Below are 19,569 nucleotides of genomic sequence, written 5' to 3'. Positions count from 1 at the left end.
CCTCCATGCCGTCAAACGTAGCCGCGGTAAGTCTTGATAGGCGAACGGTCCCTGCAGCAGCAGATCCTCCCGAAGAGGAAGAGGCCACGGCTCTTCCAGCAAGAGATTCAGAAGGTACACGTGCCAAGCCCGCCTTGGTCAGTCCGCAGCAATGAGGATCACCTGAACCCGAACTCTTGGAATGAGTGGAAGAGTTGGAAACATATACACCGACCGGAACACCCACAGAGACACCAGGGCGTCCACTGCCACTGCTTGTGGGTCCCTCGACCTGGAACAATAGCGTTGAAGCTTCTTGTTGAGACGAGAGGCCATCATGTCTATTTGGGGTAACCCCCAAAGGTCTGTAATTTCCTTGAACACCTCCGGATGGAGACCCCATTCCCCTGGATGAAGATCGTGTCTGCTGAGGAAGTCTGCTTCCCAGTTGTCTACTCCCGGAATGAAGATTGCCGAGAGCGCCAACGCGTGTCTTTCTGCCAAGAGGATGATTCTTGTCACCTCTGACATTGCAGCTCTGCTCTTCGTTCCGCCCTGTCGGTTTATGTAGGCCACTGTTGTTACATTGTCCAACTGCCCTTGAATGGCCTGAATTCTTAGAAGATGGGCCGCCTGAAGAAGACCGTTGTATAAGGCTCTTAGTTCCAGGATGTTGAAGGGCAGGCCGGCTTCCAGACTTGACCACCTTCCCTGGAATGTTTCCCCGAGTGACTGCGCCCCAGCCCTGAAGGCTCGTATCCGTGGTTAGAAGGACCCAGTCCTGAATCCCGAACCTGCGGCCCTCCAGAAGGTGAGCCAATTGGAGCCACCACAGGAGTGAAATCCTGGCCTTTGGCGACAGACGAATCCTCTGGTGCATGTGGAGATGAGATCCTGACCACTTGTCCAGGAGATCCAGTTGGAAGGCCCGAGCATGGAACCTCCCGTATTGGAGAACCTCGTAAGAGGCCACCATCTTTCCCGAAAGGCGAATGCAGTGGTGAACTGACACCCGGGCTGGCTTCAGGACATCCCGGACCATTGTTTGTATCACCAACGCCTTTTCCTGCGGAAGAAACACCCTCTGTACTTCTGTGTCGAGGATCATCCCCAGAAAAGACAACCTCTGGGTCGGTTCCAAATGTGACTTTGAGAGATTCAGAATCCAACCGTGGACTTTGAGTAGGTGCGTTGTGAAAACAATGGACTGCAACAGCTTCTCCTTGGATGAAGCCTTTATTAGCAGATCGTCCAGATATGGAATGATGTTCACCCCTTGTTTGCGGAGGAGAACCATCATCTCTGCCATCACCTTGGTGAACACCCTCGGTGCTGTTGAGAGGACGAAGGGCAGGGCCTGGAACTGGAAATGACAGTCCAATAAAGCGAAACGGAGATAAGCCTGATGCGGCAGCCAAATCGGTATGTGGAGGTACGCATCCTTGATATCCAGGGATACCAGGAATTCCCCCTCTTCCAGACATGATATCACCGCCCTGAGAGACTCCATTTTGAACTTGAACTCCTTTAGAAAGGGGTTCAGTGATTTTAGGTTCAGAATGGGCCTGACCGGACCATCCGGTTTCGGTACCACGAAAAGGTGAGAATAGTAACCTGTGGTTTGTAAATGAGGAGGAACTGGTACAAAGACCTGTGGCTCCACCAACTTCTGGACAGCTTCCTGTAGTACAGTTCTGTCTGCCAGTAGAACTGGCAAGCCTGATTTGAAAAATCGGTGAGGGAGATTTTGAAATTCCAGCCTGTATCCCTGGGACACAATATCTATCACCCAGGGATCAAGGCTGGACGATACCCATACGTGACTGTACTGTCTGAGTCTCGCCCCCACCGGCCCCACCTCCAGGCCGCACGGTCCACCGTCATGCGGAGGACTTTGGCGTACCTGAAGCAGGCTTTTGTTCCTGGGAACCTGCAGCAGCAGGTTTCTTGGATTTAACTCGACCTCCCCTAAAGAAGGTATTGGAAGGTTTGGCCTTTCTAGGCTTGTTAGGCCGAAAGGACTGAGATGCTGATGAAGAGAAGTATTTCTTCGGAGCAGGAGCAGCTGAGGGAAGAAACGGAGACTTACCCGCTGTAGCCGTGGATATCCACGCATCCAAAGCTTCCCCAAAGAGAGCCTGACCTGCGTAGGGTAGTTACTCCACACTTTTCCTGGATTTCGCGTCGGCAGACCACTGGCGCAGCCACAGTCCCCGACGAGCTGAAACAGACATGGAAGAGTTCCCCACAGCCATGGAACCCAGGTCTTTCATGGATTCTAACATAAAACCTGCTAAATCGTGAATGTTTCGCAAAAACAATTCAACATCCCCTCTATCCATCGTATCCAAATCCTCTAGTAAGGAAGCCGACCACTTTACTATAGCTCTTGCAATCCATTCACTAGCAATAGTGGGACGTAATATGGCCCCTGAAGCAGTGTACATTGATTTAAGTGTATTATCAATTTTTCTATCAGCTGGCTCCTTTAAGGCGGTAGATCCTGGAACAGGTAAAACCACCTTTTTTGAGAGTCTGGACACAGATGCATCAGCAATAGGCGGGTTTTCCCATTTTTTTTCCCTATCCTCCTCAGGGAAAGGAAACGCCACCTGGACCCTTTTAGGGATCTGGAATTTTTTATCCGGGTTTTCCCATGCTTTCTCAAATATAGCATTCAATTCCTTTGACACAGGGAAGGTTAGCGAGGCTTTCTTATTTTCAGTGAAAAAAAGACTCCTCATCCTGCTCAGGTGTGGTATCATTTATATTTAACACATCCCTGATACACTCTATCATTAATTGCACCCCCTTTGCAAGAGAGGCAGACCCCCGCAACACATCACCATTACCGTCTGTGGTATCAGAATCGGTATCCATGTCATCTTGCATGATGTTAACACGCGCACGTTTTTGGGGGTATAAAGGGGGGCGTCCTGAGGTACCAGAATCGGGCCATACTGCCATGAAGTTCTGTAATATCTGGGTTACAGACTCATTACTCGCAACCCTGTCAGAAATCTGAGTAATCCAAGATTTGACAGAGGAAAACCATTCCGGTTCCCTTGCTGGAATCTGTGCTAAACCAGTGCTATCCTGATTACATGGAATGGGATCATCCTGTGAGGACATATCCTCCGCAGCATATGACACAGTGTCCCTGAACATGGCTATAGGAGACCACCAAACACTACACACACACAGGTGAGGGCATACAGAGTTTCCCCCCCAAGAATGGCAAGAGAGACTCAGAGATTGGAGCCAACCCACACACAGCGCTTTTACCAAACGGAGACCCCTTGTCAGCGCTGACTGTGCACCTTAATAGGATACACAGTCGTATTGCAGCCTCCCCCCCGTTCTACAACCCCCTGGTACGGTTTACAGATAGCTGGAGTTGCTGTGGAGGGACTTTCTTTCCTGGTCAGTGCTGTGCAGGCAGGAAAAATAAGAATTTGCTTACCGATAATTCTATTTCTCGGAGTCCGTAGTGGATGCTGGGGTTCCTGAAAGGACCATGGGGAATAGCGGCTCCGCAGGAGACAGGGCACAAAAAGTAAAGCTTTTCCAGATCAGGTGGTGTTCACTGGCTCCTCCCCCTATGACCCTCCTCCAGACTCCAGTTAGGTACTGTGCCCGGACGAGCGTACACAATAAGGGAGGATTTTGAATCCCGGGTAAGACTCATACCAGCCACACCAATCACACCGTACAACTTGTGATCTAAACCCAGTTAACAGTATGATAACAGAGGAGCCTCTGAAAGATGGCTCCCTAAACAATAACCCGAATTAGTTAACAATAACTATGTACAAGTATTGCAGATAATCCGCACTTGGGATGGGCGCCCAGCATCCACTACGGACTCCGAGAAATAGAATTATCGGTAAGCAAATTCTTATTTTCTCTATCGTCCTAGTGGATGCTGGGGTTCCTGAAAGGACCATGGGGATTATACCAAAGCTCCCAAACGGGCGGGAGAGTGCGGATGACTCTGCAGCACCGAATGAGAGAACTCCAGGTCCTCCTTTGCCAGGGTATCAAATTTGTAGAATTTTACAAACGTGTTCTCCCCTGACCACGTAGCTGCTCGGCAGAGTTGTAATGCCGAGACCCCTCGGGCAGCCGCCCAAGATGAGCCCACCTTCCTTGTGGAATGGGCCTTAACAGATTTAGGCTGTGGCAGGCCTGCCACAGAATGTGCAAGTTGAATTGTGTTACAAATCCAACGAGCAATCGACTGCTTAGAAGCAGGCGCACCCAACTTGTTGGGTGCATACAGTATAAACAGCGAGTCAGATTTTCTGACTCCAGCCGTCCTTGAAATGTATATTTTTAAAGCTCTGACAACGTCCAACAACTTGGAGTCCTCCAAGTCGCTTGTAGCCGCAGGCACTACAATAGGCTGGTTCAGGTGAAACGCTGATACCACCTTAGGGAGAAAATGCGGACGCGTCCGCAGCTCTGCCCTATCCGAATGGAAAATTAAATAAGGGCTTTTATAAGATAAAGCCGCCAGTTCAGATACTCTCCTGGCGGACGCCAGGGCCAGTAACATAGTCACTTTCCATGTGAGATATTTCAAATCCACATTTTTTAGTGGTTCAAACCAATGGGATTTGAGGAAATCTAAAACTACATTTAGATCCCACGGTGCCACCGGAGGCACCACAGGAGGCTGTATATGCAGTACTCCTTTGACAAAAGTCTGGACCTCAGGAACTGAGGCCAATTCTTTTTGGAAGAATATTGACAGGGCCGAAATTTGAACCTTAATAGATCCCAATTTGAGACCCATAGACAATCCTGATTGCAGGAAATGTAGGAAACGACCCAGTTGAAATTCCTCCGTCGGAGCACTCCGATCCTCGCACCACGCAACATATTTCCGCCAAATGCGGTGATAATGCTTCGCGGTGACTTCCTTTCTTGCCTTAATCAAGGTAGGAATGACTTCTTCTGGAATGCCTTTTCCTTTTAGGATCTGGCGTTCAACCGCCATGCCGTCAAACGCAGCCGCGGTAAGTCTTGGAATAGACACGGTCCCTGCTGAAGCAGGTCCTGTCTTAGAGGTAGAGGCCACGGATCGTCCGTGACCATCTCTTGAAGTTCCGGGTACCAAGACCTTCTTGGCCAATCCGGAGCCACTAGTATCGTTCTTACTCCGCTTTGCCGTATGATTCTCAATACCTTTGGTATGAGAGGCAGAGGAGGAAACACATACACCGACTGGTACACCCAAGGTGTTACCAGCGCGTCCACAGCTATTGCCTGCGGATCTCTTGACCTGGCGCAATACCTGTCCAGTTTTTTGTTGAGGCGAGACGCCATCATGTCCACCATTGGTCTTTCCCAACGGTTTATTAGCATGTGGAAAACTTCTGGATGAAGTCCCCACTCTCCCGGGTGAAGATCGTGTCTGCTGAGGAAGTCTGCTTCCCAGTTGTCCACTCCCGGGATGAACACTGCTGACAGTGCTATCACGTGATTCTCCGCCCAGCGAAGGATCCTGGCAGCTTCTGCCATTGCACTCCTGCTTCTTGTGCCGCCCTGTCTGTTTACATGGGCGACTGCCGTGATGTTGTCCGACTGGATCAACACCGGTCTTCCTTGAAGCAGAGGTTCCGCCTGGCTTAGAGCATTGTAGATTGCGCTTAGTTCCAGAATGTTTATGTGAAGAGACTTTTCCAGGCTCGACCACACTCCCTGGAAGTTTCTTCCTTGTGTGACTGCTCCCCAGCCTCTCAGGCTGGCGTCCGTGGTCACCAGGATCCAATCCTGTATGCCGAATCTGCGGCCCTCCAATAGATGAGCCCTCTGCAACCACCACAGAAGAGATACCCTTGTCCTTGGAGACAGGGTTATCCGCAGGTGCATCTGAAAATGCGTGCATTGATGTACAGACACCTTTCCTGGTTTTAGGAGATTCCTGACCAGGTCGGATAACTCCTTGGCTTTTTCCTCGGGAAGAAAAACCTTTTTCTGAACCGTGTCCAGAATCATCCCTAGGAACAGCAGACGAGTTGTCGGCATTAATTGGGATTTTGGAATATTCAGAATCCATCCGTGCTGCTTTAGCACCTCTTGAGATATTGCTAATCCCATCTCTAGCTGTTCTCTGGACCTTGCCCTTATTAGGAGATCGTCCAAGTATGGGATAATTAATACGCCTTTTCTTCGAAGAAGAATCATCATCTCGGCCATTACCTTTGTAAAGACCCGAGGTGCCGTGGACAAACCAAACGGCAGCGTCTGAAACTGATAGTGACAGTTTTGTACAACGAACCTGAGGTACCCCTGGTGTGAGGGGTAAATTGGAACGTGGAGATACGCATCCTTGATGTCCAAGGATACCATAAAGTCCCCTTCTTCCAGGTTCGCTATCACTGCTCTGAGTGACTCCATCTTGAACTTGAACTTCTTTATGTACAGGTTCAAGGACTTCAGATTTAGAATAGGCCTTACCGAGCCATCCGGCTTCGGTACCACAAATAGAGTGGAATAATACCCCTTCCCTTGTTGTAGAAGAGGTACCTTGACTATCACCTGCTGAGAGTACAGCTTGTGAATGGCTTCCAAAACCGTCTCCCTTTCGGAAGGGGACGTTGGTAAAGCAGACTTCAGGAAACGGCGAGGTGGATCTGTCTCTAATTCCAACCTGTACCCCTGAGATATTATCTGCAGGATCCAGGGATCTACCTGCGAGTGAGCCCACTGCGCGCTGTAATTTTTGAGACGACCTCCCACCGTCCCCGAGTCCGCTTGAGAAGCCCCAGCGTCATGCTGAGGCTTTTGTAGAAGCCGGGGAGGGCTTCTGTTCCTGGGAAGGAGCTGCCTGTTGCTGTTTCTTCCCTCGACCTCTGCCTCGTGGCAGATATGAATAGCCCTTTGCTCTCTTATTTTTAAAGGAACGAAAGGGCTGCGGTTGAAAAGTCGGTGCCTTTTTCTGTTGGGGAGTGACTTGAGGTAGAAAGGTGGATTTCCCGGCTGTAGCCGTGGCCACCAAATCTGATAGACCGACTCCAAATAACTCCTCCCCTTTATACGGCAAAACTTCCATATGCCGTTTTGAATCCGCATCGCCTGTCCACTGTCGCGTCCATAAAGCTCTTCTGGCCGAAATGGACATAGCACTTACCCGTGATGCCAGTGTGCAGATATCCCTCTGTGCATCACGCATATAAAGAAATGCATCCTTTATTTGTTCTAACGACAGTAAAATATTGTCCCTGTCCAGGGTATCAATATTTTCAATCAGGGACTCTGACCAAACTACCCCAGCACTGCACATCCAGGCAGTCGCTATAGCTGGTCGTAGTATAACACCTGCATGTGTGTATATACTTTTTTGGATATTTTCCATCCTCCTATCTGATGGATCTTTAAGTGCGGCCGTCTCAGGAGAAGGTAACGCCACTTGTTTTGATAAGCGTGTTAGCGCCTTGTCCACCCTAGGAGGTGTTTCCCAGCGCTCCCTAACCTCTGGCGGGAAAGGGTATAATGCCAATAATTTCTTTGAAATTATCAGCTTTTTATCAGGGGCAACCCACGCTTCATCACACACGTCATTTAATTCTTCTGATTCAGGAAAAACTATAGGTAGTTTTTTCACACCCCACATAATACCCTGTTTAGTGGTACCTGTAGTATCAGCTAAATGTAACGCCTCCTTCATTGCCAAAATCATATAACGTGTGGCCCTACTGGAAAATACGGTTGATTCGTCACCGTCACCACTGGAATCAGTGCCTGTGTCTGGGTCTGTGTCGACCGACTGAGGCAAAGGGCGTTTTACAGCCCCTGACGGTGTTTGAGGCGCCTGGACAGGCACTAATTGATTGTCCGGCCGCCTCATGTCGTCAAACGACTGCTTTAGCGTGTTGACACTATCCCGTAATTCCATAAATAAAGGCATCCATTCTGGTGTCGACCCCCTAGGAGGTGACATCCCCATATTTGGCAATTGCTCCGCCTCCACACCAATATCGTCCTCATACATGTCGACACACACGTACCGACACACAGCAGACACACAGGGAATGCTCTAAACGAAGACAGGACCCACTAGCCCTTTGGGGAGACAGAGGGAGAGTCTGCCAGCACACACCAAAAAGCGCTATATATGACAGGGATAGCCTTATAATAAGTGCTCCCTTATAGCTGCTTTATATATATCAAGATATTGCCATTAAATTTGCCCCCCCTCTCTGTTTTACCCTGTTTCTGTAGTGCAGTGCAGGGGAGAGACCTGGGAGCCGTCCTGACCAGCGGAGCTGTGAGAGGAAATGGCGCCGTGTGCTGAGGAGATAGGCCCCGCCCCTTTTTCGGCGGGCTCGTCTCCCGCTATTTTGTGAATACAGGCAGGGGTTAAATATCTCCATATAGCCTCTGGGGGCTATATGTGAGGTATTTTTAGCCTTTATATAGGTTTACATTTGCCTCCCAGGGCGCCCCCCCCCAGCGCCCTGCACCCTCAGTGACTGCGTGTGAAGTGTGCTGAGAGGAAAATGGCGCACAGCTGCAGTGCTGTGCGCTACCTTTAGAAGACTGCAGGAGTCTTCAGCCGCCGATTCTGGACCTCTTCTTACTTCAGCATCTGCAAGGGGGCCGGCGGCGCGGCTCCGGTGACCATCCAGGCTGTACCTGTGATCGTCCCTCTGGAGCTGATGTCCAGTAGCCAAGAAGCCAATCCATCCTGCACGCAGGTGAGTTCACTTCTTCTCCCCTCTGTCCCTCGTTGCAGTGATCCTGTTGCCAGCAGGAATCACTGTAAAATAAAAAACCTAAGCTAAACTTTCTCTAAGCAGCTCTTTATGAGAGCCACCTAGAATTGCACCCTTCTCGGCCGGGCACAAAAATCTAACTGGAGTCTGGAGGAGGGTCATAGGGGGAGGAGCCAGTGCACACCACCTGATCTGGAAAAGCTTTACTTTTTGTGCCCTGTCTCCTGCGGAGCCGCTATTCCCCATGGTCCTTTCAGGAACCCCAGCATCCACTAGGACGATAGAGAAATGGCGCTGAAACGCTGCTGGGTCCGCTCTGAGAAGCTCCGCCCCCAAAATGGCGCTGTCTTCCCGCTCTTCTTCTGCTTATACTGGCCTGAGGATTTAGTGTTGGCTGAGATCCTGGGACCCCGACAGGCTTCTGGACCAGTGTAAGGTGTAGCACTGGCTCTGGGCGCCCCTCACAGCGCCGCACCATGTACCGCTGAGCCATCCCGGAGCGCACTTAATACTGGGCTCCTATCCTGTTACCGGCATCTTTACACCGTCCCCCCGCTTGCAAGGGCATCGGTGTCTCACTCGCCACCGATTCTGCAGCCCTGCAAGGGGGTGGCGGCATGCTGCTGGGGCGAGCGGTCCCCTGTGGTGGAGAACGATCAGACCCCGCTGAAGCTCAGTGTCCAGACAGCGGAGACAGTGGCTCAGACCCCGCAGGGCGGACACTGCTCCCCCCCTCAGTCCCTCGCTGCAAGGAGGCTGTTGCCAGCAGCCTCCCTGTAAAATAAAAAAGTCTAAAACAACATTTTACTAGGAAAACTCAGGAGAGCTCCATTAGCTGTGACCGACTCCTCCGGGCACATTTTCTAAACTGAGTCTGGTAGGAGGGGCATAGAGGGAGGAGCCAGCCCACACTCTCAAACTCTTAAAGTGCCAATGGCTCCTAGTGGACCCGTCTATACCCCATGGTACTAATGTGGACCCCAGCATCCTCGAGACGTAAGAGAAACGATGATTGGACAGCTTAAATACACTCATAGAGAAAAGTCAACATCCCCCGGCCCTGAGTAATTGATGTTGTGCAATCGACGGGCTTTTTGTTGAGCATCGTCAATTTTATTCAACAGCTGGCACACAGCCACCTTCGATTCCCATCTCTATTCCACTCACTTGTCCACTGCACCTTCCCAAGCTGCCGCTTGCAGAGACAGAGACTGCCCTTTCTCCCGCAATGCTTTGCACTTGCACATCCTCTCCCACACTGCTCTGCGCGTATATCATGTGACTTCATTACTAACTCCCGGAATCTAACGTTACGTAACTGTGCGGTGTCCCTTCCTGCTGGACATGGTGTTTGGCGTGTGAAACCGAGAGGGAGAAGACTGTAGCTGTAGTAGAGAGCCCGGATATAGCAGTCATGACTAATGGTGAGACGGGGAATGTGGCGGCGCATACTGACGCGTTGTACACAGTGCTGCGCTTTCTGTCAGTGCGCTGATCAAATGGGTTGGTAATAAGCGCCCCCTAGAGACAGATGGAGAGCGTTGTCTGTCTCACCCAGTTACAAGCTGCTTTCTGTGCTGTACATACGTGGCCTGGGTGTGATTGTTGCTATTACCCAGGTGTTTATTAGTAGTTGTTTTTTTTTCCTATTTTAGATTGTGTTGCCATTTCTAATACAAAAAAACAGCTGGCTAGTCTTTTGTCTAACAGACAGAGCAAGACCACTTGTATTATGCGTGGTACACCAGAAATATGAGATATTTGCAAAGTTTGTTCATTTTATTATTTATTTAGCCTGGGATAGGTAGGCAAAGGATATATTCAGTGTGGTCAATTCAGCGAGGATTAATGCATGGGCAATGCGGGCGATATACTGGTGTGACTGTGTTTGAATGCGAGTAACTGTGCTTGTTCATCACCTCTAACGTGTGCATTTTCTCAGCTCAGTGTGGATGCATATTAAAATGCACAAATTAAGCCTACCGTATGTATGGCATTTGTGCGCACTGCACATCATGCTGGAATGAGCAATTTTTGCATCACTCATATTGTTCAGTCGTTTGTGGAAATTTGCTGCAATGATCTGGCCATGCAGTGGATCTAGACATTATTTTAGTTTATAAATTGCAGGTATTTCACAGCTCTGTACTTTTAGGCCATCATGTTGCAGTGATATCAGCTGGTAAAGATGGCTTTTTCAAAACAAGCTTACATAGGTTTGGGGTAATTAAGTAAAAGAAGAATTGTATCTGTTGCCAGAGATACAGGCCCTGTGCTTATTATACCCCTTTCAGACTGACAAAAATTTCCCGGGTTATTGCACATGAACGCGCATCAACCCAGGAAATTGAACAGTGTGAAAGGGTACAGGAACAATATCCCGTGACGAGCGTTCCGGGATTTCATCCCAGGTCTCGACCAGGGTTGAATCCGGGATGCAGTGTAGTGTGAATGGGCCATACCCGGTATTCAGTACCCGGGACTGTTAAAAGGCCTCTCATTGGAGCTTCCCTGGGCTCAGAAAAGATGATGTCATCATCCAGAGCCCGGCGAAGCGTCCAGGAAGCGGAGGAGACAGTCATGGTGACCTGGACAGATCAGGAGGTGAAAGAGCTGCTCAGCATGAGGGGTGAGGAAGAGATTAAAAACGGATCACAGGCACAGTGAAGGATGCAGTCATTTATAAACATATTGCAAAGCTGCTTGAAGCAAGAGGCATTATACGTACACAAAAGCAAGCTGTAAATAAAATGAAGACTCTAAAGAAGCAGTTCTTGAAGTTGCATGACAGCAACTGTAAAAAGAATGGGGTGGACAGAAAAAAATTTAATTTCTAATGACATACATATACATTTGCAGGGATTTCCCGGGATCAGTGTGAATGGGGCTGTCCCGGGTCGATCCCAGGTCTAAGTGCAGTCTGAAAGTGGTCAATCCCGGGATGCGTCTTGGAACACATTCCCGGGTGTGACCCGGCCCTGTCAGTCTGAAAGGGGTATTAGTTATTACAGGCATTGTTCAAGTCTTGGCACCAGTTATCAGGGTTCTGCAACCTGCCAGCTATTAAGGAACTACACATCCTAGCATTTCCTGCCACAGTTTTGTTGTTAGTAAATGTGTCATGCTGAGATATGTAGTTCCATAGCAGCTGGGGTGCCACAGGTTGCTTACTCCTAAATGAGTTCATGGTCACATGTACTGTACAGTTCTATACTATACAGGCAGTAAGTCATACTTACCTACCTGACCCTCTCCATGAGGGAGAATATGCTGTTCCTGGACTTACCTGGTAATGTATGATTGCCATCACCTGTGGTGAAACACCTTTCTTATCAATTAACTAGCTCACCACAGGTGATGGTAATCATACATTACCAGGAAAGTCCAGGAACAGCATTTTCTCCCTCATGGAGAGGGTCAGGTATGCAGTAAGTGGGTGCATGTATCGTACTAATTCCTGGCTTCAAGTAGTAGATCACAAGTACTGTGCCAGATCTTTCTACTGGCAATTGATGACCACAGACTCCAAAGCAGTTCTTGGAGTCGGGTACTATGCTACTTTCCGACTCATAGGGGTCAATTATATTCTCCGACAGTTGAATAGCGCCGGGAATTAGCTCCCGACGCTATTCAATTCAGCTCCAGTTAAGTCGGCGATGGCCCGTTTTCGACGACTAAACAGGTTGAATTGTCGGGAGAACCGTCATTCTCCGACTTAACTCCCCGGCGCGAGGCTGATTCCCGACAGAATCAGCCTCGCACCGGCCGCGAGGCAGCACTTTTGTCGGGTTTCTTCTCTCATCCCCCGGGGATGAGAGAAGAATTCCCGACAATTGAGGGTCACTCGTCGCTGTATTGAATAGCGCCAGTAGCAAACTCCCGGCGCTATTCAACTGTCGGAGAATAGAATTGACCCCATAGAGGTAGAAACTACCAGAGAATAACATTGGATTCAGTTAGGTGCCTGTTTTTTTTTGCTGGAATTTTTTTTTACCTGTTTTCATGCAAAAACACACTAGATCCAGTATAGGTTCCCGGATCCATGTGTTTTTGATACCGCGGTCTTGAAAAATGGCACTTATCTCGGATTTTGTTTCCCCTACCTCTGGCCAGGTGAAACACAAAACTAAATCCCTGATAATGCCGGCTAATGGCGTCAATTGAATTACCTCCTGGGGATCGATTAGCAACGGTAATTTACAGCGGCTAATCCCCTTTCCCCCTTCCCACACACGCACACGCACACACTCACACACTGTTATTAGATTTGTAAATAATTTTCAAATAGAAAAACTCTGCTTGACTTTTGTAGTTTACTACATGGAAAAATCTATTAAGCCCAATACACGCTAAACTAGTCCCTGTCGACGCTGATATTGGCGGCAGCGGGGTGCTGGCATCGGCAAGTGCATACACACTTTCCGATGCCAGTGGGGAAGGGAGTGAAGTCAGGAGGAACAACACCCATGCTGCAGCTGTCGTTAACGAGGACCTCCTTCGTCTGTACATGGTCAGACGAGAGAGGGGTCGTTAACGATGCGCAGGAACGTGCATCGTTAATGACATTGAGTGTACACACTAAACAAGATTGTAAAAGATCTCGCTCAGATTGGCCCTTCTGAGCGATAGCTTTTACTTTCTCGTGTAGTGTGTATGGGCCTTAAATGATAATGGGGCTGATGTATTAAAAATTTAATAAGTGACAAAAAATGTTGAAAGTTATTGTGACTTTTTTTTCTCATACGTCCTAGAGGATGCTGAGGTCCACTTCATGACCATGGGGTATAGACGGTTCTGCAGGAGCCATGGGCACTCTTAAGACTTTTCAATGGGTGTGAACTGGCTCCTCCCTCTATGCTCCCTCTATGTGCCCAGGCAGACTGGATGCACTCTGAGGAGCTCTACTGAGTTTCTCTGAAGAGACTTATGTTAGGTTTTTTATTTTCAGGGAGAACTGCTGGCAACAGACTCCCTGCTTCGTGGGACTGAGGGGGTAGAAGTAGGAACCAACTTCCTGAAGAGTTTCATGGCTCTGCTTCTGGCTGACAGGACACCATTAGCTCCTGAAGGGAACTGAACGCTAGCCGTGTCTAGATGCTCACTCCCACGGCACGCCGTCACCCCCCTCACAGAGCCAGAAGACAGGTGAGTGTAAGAAGACAGATCTTCAATAAAGTAAAGTGACGGCTGAGGTACCGCTCGGCTGGCGGGAGCGTAGCGCGCCATTGCTGGCCACACATACACAGGCACTGCAGGGTGCAGGGAGCTTGGGGGGGGGGGGTGCCCTGGGCAGCAAATAACCTCGTAAACTGGATAAAAGGGGGCATAAGATGCCAAGGCACAGCCTAACCCCGCCAGTATAAATATTATGTGAAAAAAAATCTCTGAGGAGAAACGCGCCATTGTGGGGGCGGAGCTTCCTCCTCAGGCAGCCAGCACACTGTTCAGGGCCATTTTCTCTCATTCACAGACTGCAGAGAAGACGCTGGTCCTCCTCCACTTCTGAACAAGTATCGGGGTGAAAAAAGGGGGGCCTGGGTGCTAAATCATATTGTTCATAATATAATAGCGCTTAAAGGTTTCTGTGTACGGGGTACGCGACATGGGGATTTTGTCTCTGTGTACGAAGTACGTGGCACGGGGATTTTTTCTTTGGCGCTGGGTTGTGAACTGGCTGCTCCTAAACTGTGTCCCTCGGACAGATTTTATTGTGGGTCTGTCCCCTATAAGTCCCAGTGTGTCTGTGAGTGTGTGTTTTACACGTGTGTGTGACCTGTCTGAGGCAGGGAGTTCCTCCCCGGAGGAAGGCATTTTAGGGACACAGAGTTGTAATGTGGCGGCGCTGCCGGCACACAAGAGTCTGCATGGGTGAAAGAAATACGTGATAGTATGCATCATATCAATAGGAGATTAGGTGAGGCTGAATCTCATGCTGAGTGCTGGAAAAAATCTGTGGAAGATGTGATTTTTCAGGGCTCTGTTCTTCCATCCGCAGGCGACCCCTCTGGGTCACATAAGAGACCATTTGTGAATATTGTGAATCCTGATATGGACACTGATTCTTGTGTCGACGATAGTGACTCCAGAGAAATAGATCATAAATTGGAAAAAAATATACAATATATGATTGTATCTATAAGGGAAGTGCTGGAAGTCACGGAAGCCACTCCTGTACCTCAGGAGAAGGTTTATTTCTATAAAGAAAAGAAATCCAAGGTCACCTTCCCTCCTTCCCACGGGCTTAATACTCTCTTTGAAGGGATGTGGGTGAATCCCAAAAAGGAAATTTTGTATTCCCAAGAGAATTCAGATAGCTTATCCTTTCCCAGTGGAGGACAGGAAAAAATGGGAGACACCCCCTGTGTTAGACAGTGCACTGTCCAGGTTGATAAAGAAGGTAATTCTCCCTTCACTAAAAGAGCCGGCAGACCGAAAGATGGAAACTACATTGATATCCATTTATGTTGCCAATGATATGCTGCTCAGGCCCACTATTGCTTGCGCGTGGGTGAGTCGCGCTGTTGAAAAATGGTCAGAAAGCGTGTCATCAGAAATTGACACAATTGATAAAGATGAGATACTCCTTAAGTTAGGGAATATCAAAGGCGCTGCCGCATACATGCTAGAAGCAATGAAAGATATTGGACTCTTGAGTTCACAAGCCGCTACCATTGCAGTATCGGCTCGGCGGGCGTTGTGGATTCGCCAATGGAACGCGGATGCAGATTCCAAAAGAAATATGGAGGCTCTCCCATATAAAGGTGAGGCCTTATTTGGCGATGGACTGGATGCATTAGTCTCGGCGGCTACTGCAGGTAAGTCAACATTTTTGCCCTCTGCGCCTGCACCGGCAAAGAAGACATATCACCCACACATGCAGTCCTTTCGGCCCAATAAATACAAAAAAGCAAGAGGTTCCCCCTTCTTTGCAGGAAGGGGAAAGGGAAAGAAGTCCGCAGCGACTTCAGGGTCCCAGGAGCAGAAGTCTACCCCTACTTCTGCCAAATCTTCAGCGTGACGCTGGGGCTCCTTTGCGGGAGGGCGCTCGGGTGGGGGGCACGTCTCAAACTGTTCAGCCAAGGTTGGATTCTGTCTGGCCTGGATCCCTGGATGTTGCAAGTAGTGTCCCAGGGATACAAGCTGGAGTTTCAAGGCGTTCCCCCATGCCGATTTTTCAAATTGACCTTGCCAGCTTCTCTTCCGGAAAGGGAAGCAGTAACAGCGGCAATCCAAAAATTATGTCAGGATCAGGTCATAGTCCTGGTACCTTTGTCACAACAAGGAGAAGGTTTTTATTCAAGTCTTTTTGTAGTTACAAAGCTGGACGGCTCGGTCAGACCAATCCTAAACCTAAAAAATCTGAATCTCTACTTGAAACGATTCAAGTTCAAAATGGAATCAATGAGGGCAGTGATTTCCAGTCTGGAGGAGGGGGGACTACATGGTGTCTGTAGACATAAAGGATGCTTACCTGCATGTTCCCATTTATCCTCCTCACCAGGCTTATCTGAGATTCGCGGTTCAGGATTGCCATTACCAATTCCAAACGTTGCCTTTCGGTCTCTCCACGGCGCCGAGGGTATTCACCAAGGTGATGGCGGAGATGATGGTTCTCCTGCATCAGAAAGGAGTTCATATAATTCCTTATCTAGACGATCTCCTGATAAAGGCGAGATCCAGGGAGCAGTTGTTACAAAACATCACACTCTCCCTGTCAATACTCCAACAACACGGTTGGATCATAAATTATCCAAAGTCACAGTTGGAACCGACGACAAGATTGTCTTTTCTTGGGATGATTCTGGACACAGAAGTTCAGAGTTTTTCTTCCGGTGGAAAAGGCTCTGGAAATCCAGAAAATGATAAAACAAATATTGAAACCATCAAGTGTGTCGATCCATCAGTGCATTTGGTTGTTGAGGAAGATGGTGGCGGCCTACGAAGTCATACAGTTTGGCAGGTTCCATGCCAGAGTATTCCAGTGGGACCTGTTGGACAATTGGTCGGGATCCCACCTTCACATGCACCGGAAGATAATCCTGTCGTCAAAAGCCAGGATTTTTCTCCTGTGGTGACTACACAGTTCTCACCTACTAGAGGGACGCAGGTTCGGGATTCAGGACTGGCTCCTGGTAACCACGGATGCAAGTCTCCGAGGCTGGGGAGCTGTCACTCAGGGAGAAAGCTTCCAGGGAAAATGGTCAAGTCAGGAAGCCTGCCTTCATATAAACGTGCTGGAATTGAGAGCCATTTACAACAGCCTTCAACAAGCGGTACATCTTCAAGATCATCCTGTGCAGATCCAGTCGGACAATGTAACCGCAGTCGCGTACATAAACAGGCAGGGCGGAACGAAAAGCAGAGCGGCAATGGCAGAGGTGACGAAGATCCACGTCTGGGCAGAAAGACATGTAAAGGCTCTGTCGGCAATTTTCATTCCGGGAGTAGACAACTGGGAAGCAGACTTCCTCAGCAGACACGATCTCAATCCAGGAGAGTGGGGCCTCCACCAAGATGTCTTCACAGAGGTGACAAGTCTTTGGGGAGTTCCTCAAGTAGACATGATGGCATCTCGTCTCAACAAGAAGCTTCAGAAATATTGTTCCAGGTTGAGAGACCCTCAAGCAATATCAGTGGATGCGCTGGTGGCCCAGTGGGTGTTCCGGTCGGTGCATGTTTTCCCTCCACTTCCGCTGATCCCAAAAGTGCTCAGGATCATAAGAAGAACAAGAGTTCGAGCAATCTTCATTGCCCCAGACTAACCAAGGAGGGCTTGGTACCCAGATCTTCAGGAGTTGCTCATAGAAGATCCTCGGCCTCATCCTCTTTGCGAGGACCTGCTGCAGCAGGGGCCGTGCGTATATCAAGACTTACCGCAGCTACGTTTGACGGCATGGCTGTTGAATGCCGGATCCTAGCCCGAAAGGGTATTCCCAAGGAAGTCATCCCCACCCTTATTCAGGCCAGGAAAGGAGTAACGTAGAAACATTACCACAGTATATGGAGAAAATGTGTCTTAGTGTGAATCCAAGAAGGCTCCTACGGAAGAGTTTGAGTTGGGACGTTTTCTCCATTTTCTGCAGGCTGGTGTGGAGGCGGGCCTCCGATTGGGATCAATCAAGGTCCAGATTTCGGCCTTGTCAGTGTTCTTCCAATAACAATTGGCCTCTCTTCCAGAGGTTCAGACCTTCGTGAAAGGGGTTCTGCACATCCAGCCTCCAGTGGCACCATGGGACCTTAACGTGGTGTTGCAGTTCCTTCAGTCGGATTGGTTTGAGCCTCTACAAGAGATAGAGTTGAAGATTCTCACTTGGAAAGTGGTGATGCTTTTGGCATTGGCATCCGTACGGTCGGTGTCTGAATTGGGGGCCTTGTCTCACATGAGCCCTTACCTGATCTTCCATGAAGATAGGGCAGAGTTGAGGACTCGTCAACATTTTCTTCCGAAGGTGGTTTCATCTTTCCACATAAAGCAACCTATTGTGGTGCCAGTAGTTACTGACACGTTCACGGTAGAGATGAGCGGGTTCGGTATCTCGGAAACCGAACCCCCCCGAACTTCACCCTTTTTACACGGGTCCGAGGCAGGTTCGAACCTTCCCGCCTTGCTCGGCTAACCCGAGCGCGCCCGAACGTCGTCATCCCGCTGTCGGATTCTCGCGAGATTCGGATTCTATATAAGCAGCCGCGCGTCGCCGCCATTTTCACTCGTGCATTGGAGATGATAGGGAGAGGACGTGGCTGGCATCCTCTCCGTTTATTGTTGAAGTTGATTGCTTTATTGCTTAATTGTGGGGAGGACTGGGGAGCAGCTGTTAGGAGGAGTACAGTGCAGAGTTTTGCTGATAAGTGACCACCAGTTTTTATCCGTTCTCTGCCTGAAAAAAACGCTCCATACCATATCTGTGCTCAGTGTGCTGCATAATATATCTGTGCTGAGTGCTCATACTGCTTAATTGTGGGGACTGGGGAGCAGCTGTATTATATAGCAGGAGTACAGTGCAGAGTTGTGCTGACAGTGACCACCAGTATACGTTGTCTGCCTGAAAAACACTCCATATCTGTGCTCAGTGTGCTGCTTTATTGTGGGGACTGGGGACCACCAGTATAATTAATATTATATAGGAGGAGTACAGTGCAGAGTGCACTGCTGTACCTACCTCTGTGTCGTCATCCATTAAGTATACTATCCATCTACATTTTATACCTGTGGTGCATTTTAGTTTTGCAGTTTGCTGACACAGTGACCACCAGTATACTATATATAGCAGTACGGTAGGCCACTGCTGTACCTACCTCTGTGTCGTCAAGTATACTATCCATCCATACCTGTGGTGCATTTCAGTTGTGCGCAGTAAATATAGTAGTAGGCCATTGCTATTGATACTGGCATATAATTCCACACATTAAAAAATGGAGAACAAAAATGTGGAGGTTAAAATAGGGAAAGATCAAGATCCACTTCCACCTCGTGCTGAAGCTGCTGCCACTAGTCATGGCCGAGACTATGAAATGCCATCAACGTCGTCTGCCAAGGCCGATGCCCAATGTCATAGTAGAGAGCATGTAAAATCCAAAACACAAAAGTTCAGTAAAATGACCCAAAAATCAAAATTAAATGCGTCTGAGGAGAAGCGTAAACTTGCCAATATGCCATTTACGACACGGAGTGGCAAGGAAAGGCTGAGGCCCTGGCCTATGTTCATGGCTAGTGGTTCAGCTTCACATGAGGATGGAAGCACTCATCCTCTCGCTAGAAAAAAAGAAAAGACTTAAGCTGGCAAAAGCACAGCAAAGAACTGTGCGTTCTTCTAAATCACAAATCCCCAAGGAGAGTCCAATTGTGTCAGTTGCGATGCCTGACCTT

The 19,569-nt window shown here is 48.9% G+C and overlaps 1 protein-coding gene across 1 annotated transcript in view; it reads left to right on the top strand.

Moving 5' to 3' along the window:
* The first annotated feature begins 9,863 nt into the window (after positions 1-9,863).
* TMEM167B (transmembrane protein 167B) overlaps positions 9,864-19,569 on the top strand; it is a 55,813-nt gene continuing 46,107 nt past the window's right edge. Inside the window, exon 1 of the mRNA XM_063954956.1 lies at positions 9,864-10,126. Coding sequence (XP_063811026.1) covers positions 10,117-10,126 — 10 coding nt within the window. The 5' untranslated portion in view covers positions 9,864-10,116. The remainder of the gene's footprint in view (positions 10,127-19,569) is intronic.

Source organism: Pseudophryne corroboree, chromosome 2 (assembly GCF_028390025.1).
Source record: "Pseudophryne corroboree isolate aPseCor3 chromosome 2, aPseCor3.hap2, whole genome shotgun sequence".
NCBI classification, from domain to species: domain Eukaryota; kingdom Metazoa; phylum Chordata; class Amphibia; order Anura; family Myobatrachidae; genus Pseudophryne; species Pseudophryne corroboree.
Note: the sequence above shows the minus strand (reverse complement) of the source record. Positions and strands in the feature narration are given on the sequence as shown.